General features: G+C 38.5%; 1 protein-coding gene across 1 annotated transcript; it reads right to left on the bottom strand.

The window, feature by feature from the left end:
• Positions 1-3,947: 3,947 nt before the first annotated feature.
• LOC111865415 (eukaryotic translation initiation factor 3 subunit I) lies at positions 3,948-21,386 on the bottom strand. Its single transcript, XM_023853426.2, has 6 exons — positions 21,279-21,386; positions 18,389-18,635; positions 11,977-12,129; positions 9,490-9,617; positions 5,687-5,887; positions 3,948-4,333 (listed from the first exon to the last, which is right to left on the bottom strand). Exons 1-6 carry the CDS (start codon positions 21,279-21,281, stop codon positions 4,082-4,084), a joined length of 984 nt encoding a protein of 327 aa, XP_023709194.1. The 5' UTR covers positions 21,282-21,386; the 3' UTR covers positions 3,948-4,081.
• Between the last annotated feature and the right edge of the window lie 1,150 nt (positions 21,387-22,536).

Below are 22,536 nucleotides of genomic sequence, written 5' to 3'. Positions count from 1 at the left end.
GTATGGAGGGTGAGAAACAGGGGTCATACCATTTTTGGTCAAGAATTGTCGTACAGACAGGGCTGTGTGAGCAGGGGCATTGTCATGATGGAAAACCAGTCACCCGACTGCCACAAATCTGGCCGCTGAGCTCCACAATTTCTTCAATGGTCCGTCGTCGATCTTCCTTGATGATTTCACGAATTTTTTCAACATTTTCATGTGTTCGGGATGTGGAAGGATGGCCAGAACGAGGTTTGTCATCAATTGACATTTCACCATTTTTGAAACGGGAAAACCACTCAAACACTTGAGTTTTCCCCATAGCATCGTCCTTGTACGCCGTTTTTAACATTTCAAGAGTTTCTGTTCCACTTTTCCCGAGCAAAAAGCAGAATTTCACCGCCGCACGCTGTTCACGAAAATCAGCCATTGCAAAAACGACGATCACACAAAACAGTTGTCACTATAAACTCTGCCGAAACTAGTCCTTACCTTCTGAAGCAACGGTAGTCGGCTTATCGACTCAGGAATGTTAGCTCTATGCGCTCATAGCGGCAAAACGCGGTACTACAAAAGCTCTGCCCACAAAAAAAAAGTTAGTTCGGTTTCTTTTGGGTACCCCATCGTATACTTGAATGCCATCTCCTATCTATCAAAATATGGTCTATTTGATTGTGTATCTTCTCATCAGATGTCCAAGTATTTTTATGGATGTTACGATGTGGGAACATTGTACTTTTGACAGTAAGATTTTTTTATTTACATAGCATTATACTTCAAAGGACAGAACCCATTTTTTTCTAAGTATATCTTCTCAGATGAGGAAGGGTAGATTATTAGTTCTGTAATTTCTCAACTCCACCACTTTTGAACTGTGTAGGAATAGTTTGTAGGTAGTCAGAATGGGGACAGAGAACTCTACTGAGTATGTTGTGACATCACTTATTAATAACAATGAAAATCACTGGCTTCTTCACACATGAAATAGTTTCTTCAGTCTTCCAACCACACATTAAATTACAGAGTTCGTTTACTGAATCTTTTCCCTATTTCATCTAATACTGCCAGAAGATAGCCCATTGCAGCCAGGGTTCCCTCCTCTTTTTTGGTATGTGCAGATGTAAAAGTAAAAGGTTAAGCTGTCCCTCTGTTTAACTAATTCAGCATTATGCCATGAAGACATATGGGGGAGTGGATGTACAGATCCACATTTTCTTGACCTTGGCACTAGTTCGAGATGAGTGGTTAGTTTCATGCCCCAGTCGCTTTAACCCTGGGGAAGGAGCCCCCAGTACCCATGNACTCCACCACTTTTGAACTGTGTAGGAATAGTTTGTAGGTAGTCAGAATGGGGACAGAGAACTCTACTGAGTATGTTGTGACATCAGTGAGACGGTGTCTCACGGTGTTGTCGCTTGCAGATTTACCTATACTTTTTCTTCAACCCTGAAGATGGGGGCGACACGTTCCTCCGAAACGTCGGTTAACACCACATATACACGGCGCCAAATCCCAGAAGACTGCTTTCTTCATTTACACTAACCTGGCTCACATATGTGCAGATGTATGCAATAAAGGCAAAGCTGTAAAAGCGCAGGAAAACATCCAGTAGACTGAAAGGCCAGAATATTGCTACTTCCCTGACCAACATCCAAACACAAACTGAACTTCACATCAGTCTTTATGTTACCAAATTGCCACATGGTGCACTACTTACTATGTGATACAATGAAGTCTGTGATATGAAGTTTCACATGTATGAGCTGAGCTGTTGACAGCAGGGTTAACTACAAATCCACATTTCAGAGTACAGTAAACTCCCAAGTTCTGGAATTCTCAACCATCCAGCAAATGTATCAAAGAAAATATAATATTTCTTACAAAAATTTGCAATGGCCCAGTCCTCCATTCTTCCTCATGCAGGTGCCATTACAGCAGAGGCTAACTGAAATTGTGATTTACAGTACAGTATATGTATGCAAAAACTTTCATCCATCAATCCCTTCCCATCTGGAAAAAACTCAAATGCAAAAACCAATGTGACAATGTGTTCTGCCTTGTATTCAGTTTCTGTAACATTTTATCACACAAAAACCAGATTAATTTAAATGGGACACCCCACTTCCCACCTACGCCTCACAAGAAGCAGTGATTCTAACAGATGGCACTCCCCATGTGACACATCAGTGATTGCATTGCCTTCGTCAATCATTAATTTACTGTTCTCTTATTTGTTGTGAGCTACTTGGACTTTTCTTCCAATGACCATTGACACTCCTTGAAATGTCCAATCCATTTGTACCCTACACCCTGATCCATGTACAGGGTCCGGCAAATCGACCTCCCGTATTTGGAGAGGGCGCTGTGTGAGTTGTGGTGGGGATACAGCGGCGGAGGGGGTATCGATGGATAGCGGTATAAGTGCCATTTGCAGTAGTCGCAATGACGTGGCACGGTGAGCATCGTGCGTTTGTTGTGGAAGAGTATATTCGTAATGGTGAATCGGTGATTACTACTCAGTGAGCATTTCGCATTCGGTTCGAACTTGGCCGACATGATCCTGTTCCGGATAGAAAAACTATTGACGTTTGGGTATCAAACTTTAGAGCAACAGGTTCTGCACTGAAAAAGAAATCGCCTGGCCGACCTCGAACCGTAACAACGCCGGAAAATGTGGCGCGTGTGAGAGCGTCCATCCAGCAATCTCCAAAGCGTTCAGCACTTAAACATGCAGCTGCCCTGGTATTGTCTGATAGGTGTGTAAGAAGAATCCTGCACAGAAATCTACACATGCACCCATACAAAATGATGGTTACCCAAGAATTAAGTGAGAGAGATTTTGAAACTCGCAAAGCTGCGTGTCAGGACATTCTTCAGAACATTCCCTCTGGCACTGTTTTGATTTCATCTGATGAGGCCCACTTCCACTTGTAAATAAACTGTAAATAAACAAAATTTCCGCCACTGGTCAGCAGAAAACCTTCAGGAACTTCACCAACGACCACTTCACAGCTCTTGTGTGACAGTTTGGTGCGCCGTTGCTGAATTTGGTGTGTGGGGTCCTTATTTTTTCGAGGAAAATGGGCTAATGGTAACGGTTATTTCGAATCGCTACTGTCACATGATCGAGACCTTCCTCCGACCTAAGTTAAACCAGTTTGTTGGGGACCATGAAGAGGGACAAGCCTGGTTCCAACAAGACGGAGACACAGCTCACACTTCGTGGCGTTCTTTAGCAATTCTGAGAGAGTTGTTTCCTGGACGTCTTCTCTCTTTGCGAGGAGACATCGCCTGGCCCCCAAGGTCACGCGATTTATCACCTTGTGATTTTTTCTTTGGGGACACTTAAAGGCGCAAGTGTACAAACATCGCCCCACAACCCTGCAAGCACTTAAGGAGGCAATCACCCAGGCAGTGGCTGCCATTCCACCGGAAATGACACGAAGAATTTTGGACAATTTCCGGGAAAGGCTTCGTCAATGTGTGAACAATGGAGGACGCCATTTACCGGAAATAATTTTAAAACCAAGCAATGTAAAACAGAATCGTATTTGTTGTTCACAAATAAAAGTATTTTTTCTGTATCTTTCTTTGTTTGTTTGTAACTGCCTTTTGAAATACGGGACGTCGATTTGCCGGACCCTGTACAACTGCGTGAACACAGAATAACCTAATCATGTCATACGTTTATAAGAAAGTCTTTACCTGTCATATACATACACAAAACTTTATGTTCACTTAGTGAACCAATTCTAACATTCTGGGGTACCATGTTCTGAAAATAATAAAGAACATAAAATTCAATGGATTCTGGTGGATGGTCTTTGGCATCATACAGGAAGATATGTGTAACAAAAGCTGATACATTCACCCGATAAAAGGTAGTCAAATGATGTTTACAGAAAATTACTTAAAATTACATTGATTCCATGGGCATCAAGGAGTCGATGAATGCTTTTGCTCAGTTGAATCTGCTTTTTAATGTTTTTATTTTCACATAACCATAGTATAAACATAATCATGAACTCCAACATGACACACAGTACAATATAACAAAAATAATTCTAATACAGTTATTTATATTTATTTAATCACCACTTCACTGACAATCAAAATTAAATTCAAAGTAAGCTGGATCAAAATTATGTATACGGACGTAACCGTCTTCACCTCCACTACTATAGCTCTTCCCATCTGGATGGAATGCAACACTATTAATAGGTCCAAAGTGGCCTTTTACACGGCCAAATTCTTCCTCAAATACTAAATGGAAAAACCGGGAGTCAAACTTTCCAATGCGTGTTGACGTTGTGGTGACATCCATTGCATCTTGACCACCACCAAGCACAACCTACAACATTCAATTTTCATTGTGGCAGAAACAGAGAAGTTCATTACAGTTATAGTAAAGTATAGATATATAAGGAGACAAGGGCTAAAATGATTTAGGTCTCACAGCAATGGTTATGAAGAGTTCCATCTTCTGGGATATAACGTCATACAAAAAGTAAAGCTAACCCTGTAACAGGCTGTGGAGGCCCACAGTGCTGTGAGACATCCGAGGCTCCCACATTTCTGGACAGTCAGTCCACAGATGGCAATGTGGTTGTCAGCCTTTTTTTTTTGTTCGCTTAGTGGGTGGTGGAGTCCAACTGGGTCCACTCGGCATGGCGGCCACTGATTGGCCTATTGTAGCCTGCTCTGGGTGAGTATGATGATGGAGAATTTGGTGGAATGAAGATTGGCAGGGGAAACCGAAGTACTCGGAGAAAATCTGCCCCAGCGCCACTTTGTCCACCACAAATCCCACTTGATCGGACTTGGGCCACCGCGGTGGGAAGCCAGTGACTAACCGCTTGAGTTATGGCGCAGCCTCAGGTTGTCAGCCTTACACACCAGCCGCCCTTTACCCCCCCCAGGAAGATTCCTGGTACTCATTTCTGTTAGAGGCTAAGTCGACACCAGGGGCATAGTGCAGCTGGAAGGAGTAGCTAAATTGAAAAAATCGAATGACCTCACTGGGAATTGAACCCCCAACTTTCTGGCTTGTAGCATAGTGCCTCAACCAAGTACTCCACCACATCCCCCCCCCCCTGTAATGTTATATAGTCCACTGAAAGTCAACTGACATATCAGAGGAACATGTTGCCTCCATCTTCAGGGTTAAAGAGTGAGCGAAGCAAGAAACTAGCACGAAGCAGGCAGAAAGCAAAGCAGAGATGTGGGACTATACAGGAACATAGATGAACTTGGACGCCAAGACCAGTCATGTCTTCAATCTGTTTTCCACAGTTCTCCCATGAGCTAATGCAGATGGGCTGCCCTCCGAGGTCCATTTTGTTCCCATATAATCCAATGTCTCTGCAAGGAACTTGCTCTGCTTGCTGTCAGGTTCATGCTGGTTTCTTGAGTGGCTTACTCTTCAACCCTAAAGTTAACTGTGACAAGTTCCTTTGAAACAAAGGTTGACTTTCAACGGACTGGAGGATGTTGATGATCGAACTTTTCAAAGCACAAAAAATGAAATACTGCCAGACAGCACAAAACAAGAAATGTTTCATGAAGATTATTATCTTCTGGGACATGACGCTGTGCAGTCTGTAGTCAGCAGTGATCTACCACACTGCACAATATCACATCCATGAAAACAGTAAACTTCACAGTTGCTATCCTGAGAACACATCAGAAAGCAAAACTGACTTACATGATCAAAGAGAGGTGAGATTGCAGCACTATTCACAGGTCGCTCCGTCTGGTAGGTTTTCAGACACTCTAGCGAATCCATATCAAACAGTTTTGCTGTTTTGTCTTTTGATGCAGTGATAAACATTGTACCATCTTTACTCATCTGCATGTCATTTATAGACCCAACGTGGTCGATATTGCTACGTTCGGTCTTCCCAATCTGGAAAGAAAAAAGAAATAAATCTGTGTTCTCATTACTGTCATGCAAATCTAAGACTAAAAACCGTGTACTTAAACTATACATTAATGAGTACAACATAGTAAAATTTTGTCATAGAAGCCATCTGGCGGGAAGGGACTAAACTAAGGAAATATTACATGGAGTAACTTTAAAACTGTGACAAGTTCTTAGTTTTGTGCTGCAGCCCATTGGGTTATGTATATATCTATAAAAAGTAAAGTAAAACTAGCCCTGTACCAGGCCATGAAGGCCCATAGGGTTGTGAGACGTTGAGGGTCCCACATTATCTAGACAATCGGCTCAAAGGTGGCGGTAAGGTTGTCAGCCTTACGTGCCGGCCATGCTTTACTCCCCAAGAAAATTATTTAATTAATTCCTGGTACTCTTTTCTGTTAAGAGGCTGAGTGAACCCCAGGGCCACAGTGCTGCTGGAAGGATTAGGTAAATTTAAAAAAATCCAATGACCTCATCGGGACTTGAATCCGCGACCTTCCGGCTNTATATATATATATATATACAGTCAACTCTGGATTATCTGTGGGCAGATTAACCGGTTTGCGGCTTAACCGGGGCTACTGAGGCTTTTTTGAGGCTTATATGTTGTATAATATTCATTCACTTTTGTTTCACATGGTGAGTTGTAACACTATTTTCGCACTAGTGTGAACTGAGCTCTGCATTCTTTGGTCCTGTTATGCTAACACAATGTTCTAGGGTAGAGGTGAAAGAATGCAAGGATTTGTGGAAAGTTTCAAGGACAGATACACCGCCCCAGTTGGTCTCTTTGTATCGATCTTCAAGTGCATTAGCAAAATGTCAGGGTGTAAAAGGAAGCATGTTGTGTTAAGTATTCAACAGAAACTCGTGAGCCAGGCTTCAAAATGTTAAGCAGTGACGAAACCGTAAGTTCAGTGGGGGTGCAGCCAGAAGAGTGGGAAGAAAGTGAGAATGAAGAGGTGGACAGTGCTGCTGGTAAGAAAATATCACATGGTGCTGCTGTTAATCATTTGGAATCCTTACTAGACCATCTTGAGTGTGAAGAGAACAGTTTATTAAGTGAAAAGCTAATATTACGTAGGCTTTGTACGGATATCCGTGAAAAGGAAAATGCCACGAAAAAGCAAACGACAATATTTTTTTTTAAGTGTTAAGTGTGAATATTCGTAAAAAGTGTTGGATGTTGTTGAACACTGTGATTGAAATAACTAATTCACACTTCAGTATAATGTAAAAAAAGTATTAAATAGGCCATGAGATGACATAAAAATGAGGTTGAGTAAATTTAATTACAGGTAGGTCTATAGTATTATGAAGGTACAGTATTACAGTACTACTTTTAATAACATTCGTCTTAACTGGGTTTTTGATTAATCGTGATTTCCATGCCCACCATTATCCTGGATAATCGAGAGTTGACTGTATATATATATAAGATGTCTGCGCCACACCCGAACTCTACCATTCACCCGAAACAACTGGTACCATGACTCATCGGACCACGCCACATTTCCAATCCTCCAGGGCCCAATTAGTGACGTCACAAGCCCAGGTGAGGCACTGTGTCTGGTGTCATGGTGTTAACAGAGGCATTCTGGTCGGTTTTCTGCTCCCATAACCCATGGAAGCTAGAGAACGCAGCACTGACCTGCTGGATATGTGTCTGGTACCTCCTGCATTGAATGTGAATGTGATTTCAGCCAGTGTCGCTTGTCTGTTACCACGGACAATTCTAGCTAGACGCCGCTGGTCATGATTATTAAGCACCCATGGTCAGCCACTGCGCTGTCCACGGTGGGTGGAAATGCCTTCCACAAGGTATTCCCCGTACACACGTGACACCGTGGATTGAGGAATGTTGAATGACGGCACAACTTTGGAAATGGAATGTCCCCTCCACCTGGCACCTACTATCATGCCCCGTTCAAACTCCGATAATTCACGTCGGCCTGCCATGAGCAGACTGGCCGGTGTTCAACCTGACTCACGAGAGAACACCTCACAAATGATACTGCTCTGGGCATTCCCAAGCCATCAAGGGATGGTGGCACCATTTAAAAATAAATTTACATACTGCTATCCCATGACTTTTGGCACTTGAGTGTGTGTATATATATACACTCAATTCTCAATTATCCGGGATAATGGTGGGGATGGAAATCACGATTAATCGAAAACCCGGTTAAGACAAATTTTATTAAAAGTAGTACTGTAATACTGTACCTTCATAATACTAAAGGCCTACCTGTATTTAAATTTATTCAACCTCATTTTTATGTCATCTCATGGCCTATTTAATACTTTTTTTTACATTACACTGAAGTATGAATTAGTTATTTCAATCACAGTCTTCAACAACATCCAACACTTTTTACGAATATTCACACTTAACACTTAAAAAAAATTAATATTGTCATTTACTTTTTTGCGGCATTTTCCTTTTTCTGTTGAATACTTAACACAATACGCTTCCTTTTACACCCTGACATTTTGCTAATGCACTTGAAGATCGATACAAAGAGACCAACTGGGGCGGTGTATCTGTCCTTTAAATTTCCCACAAATCCTTGCATTCTTTCACCCCTATCCTAGAACACTGTGTTAGCATAACGGGACCAAAGAATGCAAAGCTCGGTTCACACTAGTGTGAAAATAGTGTTACAACTCACCATGTGAAACAAAAGTGAATGAATATTAAACAACATATAAGCCTCAAACAAGCCTCAGTAGCCCCGGTTAAGCCGCAAACCAGTTAATCTGCCCCCGGATAATTGAGAGTTGACTGTATATATGAGATTATCATTAAAGCCTATATTTCACTTTCTCTGTGATCAACACAATTATCTTTCTCAGTGTCAAATTATTATTATTATTAATGTTACTTCCACTTATGTGTTTCAGTCAGTATTAGTCATCTTCAGGTGCTCACTATGTCAGAAACAAACTAGTGAATTGTACTGCATTTCACTGTCTTTCTGTAAAAACCTGGATCAAGTTTTCCATAAGCTACACAGACATTTATTTTGTGAAATGAACTCTCCAAAAGTATTAAAATGTGTGACATGTTGCGCAATGGAGGACAACCCCTCCCCCCAGCAGTGACGTGGCAGGTGAGTCAGCGCTCCATCACCCCCCTCCGCACGGTGACGTAACACACAACGCAGCCGTGACAAGGGTAACAGGCAACAGCTGTACCCACTGCGTAACAGGCGGGCACTGCGACTATATAAGGGAACTACACTGCCTACAGAGTAAGTTGAAAGTGTATTGGCGGCCGAAGACAGTTCTCCAGTCACCAGTTAATTGCAGTACAGTATTTGTGATACTGCCAATGGCAGTAATGTTGATCTTGTAAATTGTGTTACGAGTTATGAGTCAGCCAGGCAGTCAACCAGCGTTTGCAGTCTAGTATTTGTGATACTGCCGAAGGCAGTAATTGTGAGATTGTAAACTGTGTGACTGTAAGAGCCAATGTGCAATAAAATTCGCTATATCCAATACAGCGTGAAGTTATTTGTCGCGTTATACACCCAACACGTGACAATATTATATTATTATATATGTCTGAGCATGATCATACTTACACGTAAGTCCCACTGAGTTAGCTCTCCATTCTCATGGCCTGTGATAATGGTCTTGTCCAATGTTCCCCATAACATTGAGGTTACTTTTGGCCCAGTGATGGGAATACGAAGAATTGGCTGTACCTTTTCTGAATCAGATATTAAATCATGTTAGTTAACATTCTAGGACAGTGGTTCTCAACACATGCTGTGGCACACTAGTGCACCACAAGCATCATAATGCTTCAAAGAGAAAAATGGTTATATAAAATATGTATTTGCATAAATTTCTTAAATTGATATTTGTAACAAATGTTCATCTTTTTCTAATTTTATGAAAATTTTATATTTTTATACAATGACAATGTTTGACATATAAGAGTAGTTTTATTATAAATATTTGCTCATTATCATAATAAACATCAAGATTTAGATATTTGATCTGTTCCTCTATAACACAGGTTGATGCTTCCAGTGTAATTTCAAGTGTCCACTGGATCTTTTCCCTCCATGTGCATAGTCCACTGTTTCAAAACGAATATAATTAAGCCTGTTATTTTAAATCCTATTATTTAAATTTAGCCTATTTAGGTTGCTTCTAACCACTGTCTCTAATTGATGCTTTATTGTGTACTGGACAATCTATCATTATTTTTGTTTTATTTTATTGCTGCTGTGGGACTTGTATGAAAGAGACAGTCAATGACTGATAGGGTATGGTGGTGTACAGTAGTTGAAAGTAGCCGCTGTATAGAGAATGGGATTAGAGTTGGTGATAGGTGGACTGTAGCTGAAATAAAACGCTGAGAGAGAATTAGGAGACAGTCGGGGTTAGCGAGTGGGTACAATCGGCAAGCTGGGAGCGAATTGGTGTGGCCAGGGCCAAAAAGTTAAGAGAGATGGAGAGGCTAGCTACAAGGTGTTCTGGAGACCCTGTGATTCATTAACTCCAAAGAGTGTTCCACTCCCATATCCGAAGCACCCGTATCACTGAGACAAAGAACCAAGCTCGAGCGACAGTCGTGGCAACTGTACGTCAGCAAGCAGCTACAGTGGTCAAATTCACCCAGCATTCAGGAAATGTTTCTTATGGTAACTGACTAGTACTTGCCATCTTGAAAACTATGAAAGGAACAAAGGTACAATAATATTCAGTAATTAGCAGGAAGCAGAATCACTGTCAAAATGTTTTTACTTAAAGGTACTGAGGAGTTTCAACCCAAGAAGGATAAATTCTAGCACTGTCTTCCCCTCTTCTGTTGAACAGTATGGGACATATGAATATAGGAAATCCACACAACAGGATGCCAGATCAGATACTATCTAGCAATTATCACAGGAGACAAGCTTCTCAAATGCTATAAATATTAATCATTTCTGGCGATAACACTGTGTGGATACTACAGCAAAACAATGTACAATGAGCTTTTTAACTTTGTTGACCGGTTCACAGCTCTGCACTTCAGGCGACCGGTGTGCTGCTTGCTGCAAGGTGAATATAAATTTTGCTGATGAATCAGCATGCATGATGGCCAACAAAATTTGGAATAAAGGGAAGTAATTAACTTGTGGACCGCTTGATAGTATTACGTTTCACAATGAGTATGAACAGTTACGTTAAAATTGAGTACAAACTTCAGAACGTTTTCATTTACATTATCTAATTTAAGTGATAACTTCTCACTATTTGCTAATTAAACTGCATTAAGAAAAAAACATTTCCTACATAAAAAATAATTTCCCAGTATTAGTGAGGACAAAACTACATGCTAATACATGGCTATTAGAGCCTGATCAGTGTTACTACTGATTCTACATTGACGAAATAACTGAATGACTGTCAGTGTGGGACACTCTCCATTGGAGTTGCCAAGAAAGCGATCAGGGACTGAACAGATAGAAATCACAAAAAACACTGGGAATCCACAACTGGACTCAAACAGGCAAAGTGATTTATATCCGGACCCTCTGCCAGAAGAACAAAGGATCTGTTGAAAGTAAACAGATGAATTCATATGGCTGGAAGGATTACTTACTGGACACTGCCACATAAAAGGACACCTTTTCAAACTGGGATCGACAGATGACAAAACCTGTGAATGGTGCCTACAAGAAGATGAATCAGCGACACATATCCTATGTGACTGTAAGGCCATAGCTTATTTAAGATTTTGTGACTTGGGCCAGTTCTTTATGGAACCAAGTGACTTTTATGATGCCCACATAAATAAAGTCCTACACTTCATTCGAAATGTAGGTTTAATAAGGGTTAATCCAAAGGGGAAGCACAATAGATCACTGAAGAGTTGAAGGGCCAGATTTTATGGCCCACCCCTTACACATACTACTTCTAGTGTGGGAGACACTGTTAGGATATTTTGAGGCAAAAATAATGAAACACTACTACACTTTATAATGTACAATACCAACTTCCTACATTGAAATATTACACAACATAAAACTGATAAAGGAACACTTCATTATTACTAAGAGTTATGAAAAAATTACCTATAGAATCATCTGCATTCCTCACATCAATGATCAAAATCTCACAATGTTTACCCAAATGTGTGTCTGTCGAATATGCAGCCATGTTAGCACTATAGCTGAAGTTACATGATCGAACAGACGAACTGTTCTCAATCTTCCCAATCTGAAATCCTACAAACAACAAAAGCATGCCAACATTATTAGCACTTCAAGTCAAAACTTACTATACATCCCTGTTTACAACACATGATAAACAGAGTAACAATTCTCAAGTTAAAATTTAAATGAAACCTGATTTACAGTCAGTCTCCTAACTCAATGAACTAATCAACTATCCTAAACAAGTTAACAATAAAATACATTCAGACATTTATCACTTCTCTGTACACATAGAGAACAGAAAATTAAACCCAACTGGGACAGGACAATAAGTATAATGAACTTTCTGACTAAGTCAAACACTTCTCCATTTTATTTAATATTAATTAACAGTTTATTTGAGCTTTAGGTGAAGCTGGAATATTATAAGCTCCTAAGAGAAATCATCTGATTGTTCTTCTCAGTAAAGGTAAAAGATAAATTCACCTTTGAATTTCATTAGTTAAAAACCATTCCATGAAAGGAGACATAGTTCCACCTTTCTTCCTCTTGGCAACAGATTGAAGAGAATGTTCAGTTTATAGCCCAGCTGCTTCAGCCTTGGAGAATGAGCTCCAGTATCCATTAGATAAGAGACTGGGTGGGCCCCAGAGCCTGTCTGGATGTTGTGGAGTAGAGAAAAATCTCTTGCCCATGCTGGGAATCGAACCCCTGCTGTCCAGCTCACAGCTTGCTGCTACAGTAACTAAGCTATCCTGACTTTGCTCTTCTAGGTGCTGAGTCGAACTTGTTAAACCTTCATTAATCAATAATTTATGACTATGCAAACATTCATTTGTTGTCGCTTTTCAACCACTGTCAAAGACAGCCCTCTTTGGCTGAACACTAGTGGTTAATTAGAACATGAGTCTAGAAACAGCCCATAAGAAGAATACTTCAGCTATAAATGAATAACAAATAACTTAGAGCAGTATTGTTACACAAAATTTCTGCTAGTGTGGATTTCTGATATCCCAAAATTAAATAAAATCTTAAAGTGTTAGGAGTTGGGTTTGATGAATCTTTTCATAACATATGGCCAATAATTGGCAAGTACTTTTGTTTCTGTACTGTACACCACCACTGATGATCAATGCAATCAAAACATACTGTGGTCCTAGAATAAACAACTACTGATATTTCAATCAATAAACTGTTGTGCAGAAGGTTATTAAAACAACTTTACTACCATACAACAGCATGCAAAAACAAAAGTTAAAATCACAGCCTTGCTACTTTACCACATTTGTAACTTCCAACTCCCAGACATAAAAAAGGGAAGAATTTCGTACAATATTTGTCGGTATAATTTGGCTCCATATCAAACAGGACATGAACAGCTACAATGTTACAATTACTGATGTAACACAGAAATGTAAATATAGCTGTGTGATTGTTACACTGTTGTTTTACATTCTACAAGGATGTGACATTAATGGAAGTGTGCAGCTTTGAAAAAAATGTATCACATATAATTTCAAGACTCTAGGCTAAACTACAGCATCATTACCAACTCAGAAACTGGAGGCAGACATTATTGATGGCAGGAAAGCAAAAACTGTTAACTACAATATGGGGATGGACATGGCAGAAAGGGGTGGCCAAACAACTGTATGCAATAATATTTTAGAAGATAACAAGTGTGGAAAGTGTAATTAAGTAGTGCAAAATGGCATACTATGCGATAATTGTGATAAACGGTACAATTTTAATAAGCACAGCAATGTAAATGAAGATAAAATACCTGATAATCAATGGCTTTGTGTTTCATGCTCACTACAAAATCCTCCAGAAAATGAGATTATGACTATGCAGTATGCTGACTGCGAAGTTGTCTGTAAGTTCTTAGAGGAAATATCGTCATTGCTAGAAATGATACCTATCTTACAGAGTGAAAGAGCGCAAAAAGTATGTCTTCTGGTACATTATGAAAACGAAAATGGTTGGAGCCGGGCAGCTAAAGGTAAATCAAGAAGAAAACACATGACTCCACAGTTTTCAGTTTCAATAAGTAACAGATTCTGCCCCTTAAACGATGCTGCTGATGAGACTGTGCAGAAGAAAATAATTAGTTGTCAAAAAAAAAAAAAAAGTGAAAAAGAAGAATAAATTGATGTTTTATAGTGATAGCTATGGTCGTGACATACCTACATCACAGAACAAATCTAATGATGATGTTTCAGTGTTTGATGAGGTTAGGCCAGGTGCTAAGGTAAAGGATGTTTTGAAAAACTGTGTAAGAGATTGTGCAGTACTTGGCCCACAGGACCCTGTAATAATTATGGGCGGTGCCAATAATACTGCTAGAAACAAAAGACTTGTATCAATGTTGTAAAAAGAACACTTTCCACACTGACTTGTACAAGTGTTGTTGTTCTCAATATACCGATTAGGCATGATTTAATAAAAGAATCAATAGTAAATAAGGAAATAAGGAAGCAAATACGGACATAAACTAGGTGTGTAAAAGATTCAGAAACGTTAAAGTATTAAATATAAGTAATATAAGCAGAAACTATCACACAGGGCACGGGAAGCACCTAAACAGACTAGGTAAAAAATTTATTACTCAAGAAATAAGTAAAATAATAGGAAATAATAAAAAGAACCAACTTAATGTAATAGTTCTAGGTGATCTAGATCAGGGAAACTAACAACGAAGACTGGATCCCTTGGGTTCCAGTCATTCCCAATTGGGGAAGTCAAGCCAATGCATAATTTGAAAATAATTCATCAAAATGCTCAATATCTTAGTAATAAAACTGAACTATTTACTGAATTTGGTACAATAGGCCAGAAGTGGCTGCAGTACAAGGGACTTAGTCCCACCCCACTAGCAATAAAAAAAATACTGAATTTCTCCAAAGTACTACCCCTGATATATTAGCTATTTCTGAACATGGTCTCAAAGAGGATGAATCCCTCAATGTATGTTAGAAGGTTATACTCTAGTAGTTTCATATTTTTGTAAGTAAAAATACAAAGGTGGAGGGATAGCTATTTACAGTACCAGCAACATTGTGCAAAGTAAACCCTTGAGTTGGGTACCAGGAAGAAGTACAGAAAAAACTCTCGAGGTTACTGGTATAGAAATAACATGCGACAAGATAAGACTTATAATTATTGCATCATATAGATCACCAAGTGGTGGAATGTATGAATTCTTTAACCTACTAATAGATATATTGGAGCAGCTTGTTCAGACAGATCAATATATCATTCTTGTTAGAGACTTAAATACAAATACCCAGGAACATGGATGTAGTCATAAGCAATTATTAGATATCATCAATGCTTATAACATGACTATGACAATAAATATTCCGACTCGAGTAACTGAGAGTACAGCAACGATTATAGATCAAATCATTACTAATATACCTGCTAATTGCTATTATACTAATGTTATAAATAGCCTACTTTCAGATCATTAGGCACAAAGTAAACTATTAATATGACAGCAGGACCACAAATAAGTTGTTATAAAGAGGTTAGGGATTTGTCGGATGACAATATAACCTGCTTTTGTTCTTTTATACAAACTGAAACTTGGACTGAGGTGTTTAGTGAAAGTGATATAGAGAACAAATGGAGCACCTTCTATAGCATTTTTAACTACTATTTTAATATAGACAGCCCAAAGGTAAGACAAAATATTGCATGGGTAAATAAGTCTACTTGGATAAATAAGGATGTTGTCATAGCCACATCAAAATTAAGAAATCTGTATGATCTTTATATACAATGCAAACCTCAGGAATATAAAAACATTTATAAAGCATGTAAAAAAGAATATAATACAATCACAAAAACTGCAAAAGCAAATTATATTCATAATATTATAAATAGATCAATAAACATTCCAAAAGCATTGTGGAAATTTGTAAATCGTGAATGAGATTCACTAAATAATACACCGACTAGAAATATATACTTATTAGATAGAAAACAAATAGTTTCAAGCCCAAGTAGAACTTGTAATATATTTAATAAAACCTTTGTAGAAACTGTTAATAATCTTATACTTGATAAAAATTTAATCCATCCACAAACTAGTAATAACATAGTTAGCTTAAGAGACTCATTTCTTTTGCTAGAAATAACAGAGGCCGATTTGATTAAAATAATCCACAGTATGGCGAATAAAAGGTTGGCAGGACTTGATGATATCTCACCTGACTTGCTAAAAAAAAATGTACACCTTATATTTCCAAACCGCTTTTAGAATTGGTTAATGCATCAATTAGGGATGACATTTTTCCATCTATATTAAAAGATTCAGTCGTTTCCCCTATCTATAAGGGGGGACTAAGGAAGATGCAAGTAATTATCGCCCAATCACACTTGTTCCTGCTTTCTCCAAGGTTTTGGAAAATGTAACAGTTAATCAATTAACAGCCTTCCTAGATAAACATAATATATTAAATAAATTTCAGTTTGGTTTTAGAAAAAAACATTCTACTGATGACGCTATTGCTACAGTCATTGAAAATAAAATAGATAACTTGAACGATAAAACAAAATGTAACTGCGTATCACCAGACTTATTAAAAGCATTTGATTGTATTAAACATAACATTCTTATGGATAAATTATATAAATATGGTGTTCGTGGTACTTCACATATGTTAATTAAATCCTATCTAGCAAATAGAACACAACAGGTGAAAGTAGCACATATGGAAATCAAGGAAATGAAGGAATATTTATTTAGTAGCCTTCCAATTAAATGTGGAGTCCCTCAGGGATCAGTCCTTGGTCCATTACTTTTTATTTTATATATGAATGACTTTCCTCATCTAACACAAGGTAGATCTACAATGTATGCAGACGACACATCAATACTGAATATGGGACAAGATATAAATGAACTCCAATACATAACTTCAATTAATATTGGAGTTGTGGAGAAATAGTTTGAGATGCATTATTTATTCATAAACCCAACCAAAACGCACTGCATCTTTTTTTCAGACAAAGCAATGTAGGCAGGACCATAAATACAAAATTTTAATCAAGAATATGGAAATACAGAAGCTTAAAAGTATAAACTTTTTGGGGATAGTAACTGACAACACCTTGTGCTGGGATGTTTATATTGATAGAACCTGTAGTCAAATTAGCCACAACCTATTTATAATAAACAGACTTGCTAAAATACTCGACCTAAAGGGTAGAAGAATTGTATATTATGGTTTGATCTATCTCTTTCTAACATATGGAATTGCAGTATGGGGACACAGTGCTAAGGCACTTACTAAAAGAATTTTTATTCTTCAAAGAAGAGCAGTAAGGTACACTGCAGGGCTAAAACCTTTGGAATCGTGCAGAGATAGTTTTAAACAACTTAAGATTTTAACAGTATATTCATTGTACATACAACAAACCATCTTATATGTAACTAATAAGTGTAACTGCACGGTAAATAAACAAGTATACACACACAATACAAGAAACAACAATGACTACCATAAATGGGTGCATAACTTAGAACTTTATAATAGTAAACCTTCAGTTGCTGGTTGTATCTTTTATAATAAACTACCTAATATAAAACAACTTGAGAATAAAAACCAGTTTATAGGGGAACTGAAGAATTTACTCATTACTGGGTGTTACTACTCAACTGAAGATTATAAGAATGATAAATTCTTAAATACTGGATAAAGATACATGCTAGATGTAAACAATCATTACATATTTTATTAGTTTATTGGTTAAGAATTTATTGTATTTTTGCTAATTTTATAATTTATATCATGTGACATGTCCTACATCAATGTAATCTGATCCATAGGTTGAATAAACATGAATGAAATGAATGAACAATATCTTTCTCTACTCTATTACTAGTTTCCCCATCATTCTTCAGTAATGTTTTACAGTCATGTGCCACTGCCCCCACTCCTGCCATATACAAACTCCATCAAAAAAGCATTCTCATTCCAATCCCACAATTTGATGAAACACAACCATGTTAGATTGCATGTGAACAATCACGGAAGACAACCTTGGACAATCCTCGAGTCTGTAGGCATGGTGAGGAACGCGCTACCAGCTGCATATTCTAAGCATTTACAATTTTTAATGTGGAGGGGCACACAAATTATATGATTCTCTACATAAATTGGTCAGCTGTTGTGTAGGCTGGAGGGTGGGGGGAGAGCAAGAAATGAAAGGACACGCTTTAATAAATATAGTATGAAACATAACCTAAAAAGTTTTACACTACAAGGGTTTTAACAGCGTATACATATGAGGTACCAGTTTAGATATATATTTTATATCATACCTGTTGCACAATCCCAGATACGCAAAGACTGATCAGCTGCTCCCGACATAAATCGAGTTGTATCCCAGTTGACATCAATGGCCCACACGGCACCCTGATGACCATCGAAGGTTCCAAGGCGTTCTCCATTTAATGAGTACCATACATTTGGATACTGATCCTTTGATGATGAAAACAAAAGATCTCCTTCTCTATTGTATTTTATCTGCGTAATAGAACGCTCATGTCCATGCAGTATAAGCGGCTTCTGTAAACATAATGTACTCTAATTACTTTAAAATTACTCATAAGAGTTAAAAAAAGATCTACTTTCCTTAGACATAAAGGGAAGATGTAGTCCAGTTTCTTGTATGCCATAAAGGGGTAACATGCTGTTCTTATAGTCAGTGCCTCTTGTTATAGTTTATTCAGCCTTTCTCTGGCCATCTTGAGAGGAAACACTTGGTAAAAATCACTGAGGAATCTCACCAGATGGAAAAATAAAAACACATTCTAACTGTTTCAAAAACGTTGTTTTTGCAAGAATCTTATTTTTGTTTTCAACAAGTACAAAATAAGAGATTTGTTTTTTCATGGGGGGGGGGGGGCATTCATTCCATAATCTAGACATCACGAATGCGTCCTTACCATAGAAAATATAAATCCATCTTTTATTTATTTATTTCGTCTCTATAGATCATTGTTACATGATATAGGACAAGTCAGTTACTGTACATTAGCTGATTACAATAAGAGAATAAAGTTACAATACTTAAAATTGTTTACAATAGATTACAATAGTTACGATTTCACATAGTGTGAGGTGGAATCCATATTAGGTCCCTTCAGCACGTTGGCTTCCAGCCGAGCGGATGTTACAAAGAACTTACGCACTTGAAACTAAAAATTACTATAAATACATATCAAATTTTATTCTTGCAGGTACAAGTAACATGCTGTAGATTATCTGTCTGTAATCTGGTATTTTAAACCTGTATCATAATACAAATCACTATATTACTAAATATATTTTCCCTCAAGAAAGCAAGTTTTAAAAGAACTTGCTAATGGCATGGGCCAGTGTACAATCTGGCAACAAATACAGCACGCTTTAAGCTTCAAAGCACATAAACCAACTCTGAAGACAATGCTACATAATGCAAAAGAAACAATTAACATTCCAGTCAGATAGAGGAATGCCCTATTACACCACCATCATTAAATACCACTTAAATGGCCATTGTTCTGCATACTTCAATAAATCCTAGATACTCCATACTACAAAGACCTTAAATGTGGCAAAGTGATGATGTAACAGGCCTTAAATGACAGGCCAGGAGGGAGACAAAGTCTCATTTGTGCAGGTGGCTGGATGGACTTTATCACGGGTATACAATTGAAACTACTTTTTAGGAAGATAATAACAAAATCGGAACTGAAAATAATATGAAACAATTCAATTCCGCTTACTATTCTATGAACACTTCCATGTCATTGTGAGCACAAACCCTTTGAACACACAGGAAGCATAATGAAGAGGGTTATACAGAGTAATATGGTCTGGCAACACAGCTTACTCTAGCAATGCTGTCATTTCTTTACTGAAGAAGAGTAAGGGAGATGTCCTAAAGTAAAAGAGGAAGTTTTGGGATGAACTAATCGCCAACTATCATTTGACCCCAGTGAAATCAACAATTCTTCATTGTTATGTGAAAGTGTTCAAGAAGATAGTGCCCAGCAACAACAGGGGTATACAAGGACAGACTCACAGACCCCCTTTGATATGATATGGACCACACAGAATGATGCAAATATAAATAAGCCACAGACTGATGGAGGAGATTTATTAAGCATTCTGCAGAGACCAGCTCAGATGCCACGATTCATTCATTCATTCATCAGTAATCTGTCAGACGACAGGTACACAGTCTCTTCCAAAACAGTTCCTCCACTTAATGCCATCTCAAGCTTTCTCCTTCAATGAAAATATCCTCTTATGTCCCCAAGGTCATCCAGCATCTTCTTATGTCTACTGGGCACTTATATCTGCCCCTCCAGTTTGTTTTGTCTCCAGAGGAAACATCTCGCATACATGGTATCTCTGTTTTTGGAAAGAGACTATCCAGGAAAAGTGATGTGGTAGTTTTTCCATTTGCTTTCCACATCGCAGTACAACAGCCGTTCAAACCACTCTGGTCACGCCTGTTGCTATACGAATTTGAACCATCTCGAGCATCATTTGCTCTGTGTTTCAAGTTACTGCTGATGACGCTGCTTCCGGCATCAGTTTTTGGTTTTTGGTGTCTTTCTTCGTCTGATGTCTACCCTTGACCTGTCCAGCATGGGAGGCCCTGCCAGTAGCTACGCTACCGCTGGTATAGCTCTCAGGGTCCTTGGCATACTCAAACCCCCTCGCAACGATAGGGTGGACACACCAACGCGGGGGGCCACGATATTCATACAAAATTTCATGAAGACTGGTTCAGACATTCGAAACTTGATAAGGGGAGACACACAAACCGAAAGGTGATATCATAAACCTACTTCCACTTTTTCAAAATAATAACGGGGTGGTGTAAAATAAGATTGCACATGGTTTCCTACGCGTACACACACAGAGCAATAACTTCATCGAATTAATAAGGGCCACAATTTGGGGATTATTCCTGAAATTTGACGAAAATCGAAACGGTTATAACCGTCAATGTACATTTCGAGACAGCACATACATAAAACCGATTTACCATACGGCAAATTACACCATATCATTTTCAATGTCATTGTTTTGGAATAATCGATTACACACGCAACATTATCTATAAACGACTCGTACAAAAACTATTCTAGTGAATCTAAGAAATACGTATCACACACCAATAATAGATTTAAGCCCTTTAAAGCAATTCCTTACCATCTTAAACGGGAATTCTCTTGCTTTCGTTTACTTGCACAAGCTACTACACCTAACACTCAAACCTCTTCCAACGTTAACACGGTTAACACCGTTAACACCACGTTCGTTAAGTTAATGCAATGCAAGAAGGCTGCTATGACGTCACGCGGCATTACTCCTGCCATCTCTACTCAGACCTACCCTAACTAAATGAGGAATGGCCACCAACACAGACAGCATGATCAATAAAATAAAATGCTACCATACCTTCCTATGCGTCCTCCCCTCCCCCTCAACTCCTCTTCACCCACCAACGAACAACCAGTTCACAGGAATAGGAATATATAATTTTGTAACCATCTCTCTTGTGCTGCAGAGATTCTCACTCCGTGGTTCTACTCTTGTTTTTCTGAATGGTCTTCAATATCACTTCACTCATATCCGTTCCAAAGGATGAGTGAAGTGATATTGTACGCTGTTCAAAAAAAGAAAACACACAAAAGGAGTAAGAACGCCTGCAGCACGAGGGTTCACGGTTGCAAAATCGGAAAGTTTCTCACCAGTGCCACATTTCATTTGTACGAATCCAACATCTCCTTACCCAAACGCATTGGACATTGTGAACTATAACATACATACTATACTTGTGTTTAGGAAAGCTGACGGTGAACTTGAAAGAAAATTCTGTTTCCATCAGACATACCTCTATTTAACCTCACACCTTTGGTAACAAGTTACACTTGAAAGCCACAAAAAACATACCTCTATTTAACCTCACACCTTTGGTAACAAGTTACACTTGAAAGCCACAGAAAACATAGTTTTTTGGTTATATTAAAGCATTATAAATCATATATAGCAAGCAGTAATACAGACGTTTTCATTTATTATTAATTTCGTTACAATGACGTTCTGTACTGGGCAGGATTCAGTAAACCCCAGGGCCTAGTGTGACTGGAAAGTTGAGGTAAACTGAAAAAATCCAATGACCTCATCGGGACTTGAACCCGCGACCTTCCAGCTTGTAGCATAACCCCTCAACCACTACGCTACCCCATGCCCACATAAAGTAAGCTTAAGTAGACTTAATATTGTCTCCACAACTGATGGGAATGTGGTGACGGACTGCAAACGGCTGAACAGTGCTTCTGGGATTGTGTAAACTCACCAAGACTGAAGGGTAACAATGATAGACATTGTCTAAGAACAGCAAGAAATAGTATCCAAAGTCGGTTACAGAGCTCCTAAGGCTATAGGAAAGGTTTGTGAAGGCGTA

This window comes from Cryptotermes secundus, unplaced genomic scaffold, assembly GCF_002891405.2.
Source record: "Cryptotermes secundus unplaced genomic scaffold, Csec_1.0 scaffold295, whole genome shotgun sequence".
Taxonomy (NCBI): Eukaryota; Metazoa; Arthropoda; class Insecta; order Blattodea; family Kalotermitidae; genus Cryptotermes; species Cryptotermes secundus.
Note: the sequence above shows the minus strand (reverse complement) of the source record. Positions and strands in the feature narration are given on the sequence as shown.

Bases quoted from the DNA above. Each gene is read 5' to 3' on its own strand.
- LOC111865415 (XM_023853426.2), bottom strand. The intron at 12,130-18,388 runs GTATGATATAAA...TGTTGTTTGTAG, and splicing joins TATCTGGGATTGTGCAACAG to GATTTCAGATTGGGAAGATT. The intron at 9,618-11,976 runs GTAATTTTTTCA...TATCTGATTCAG, and splicing joins GAATGCAGATGATTCTATAG to AAAAGGTACAGCCAATTCTT.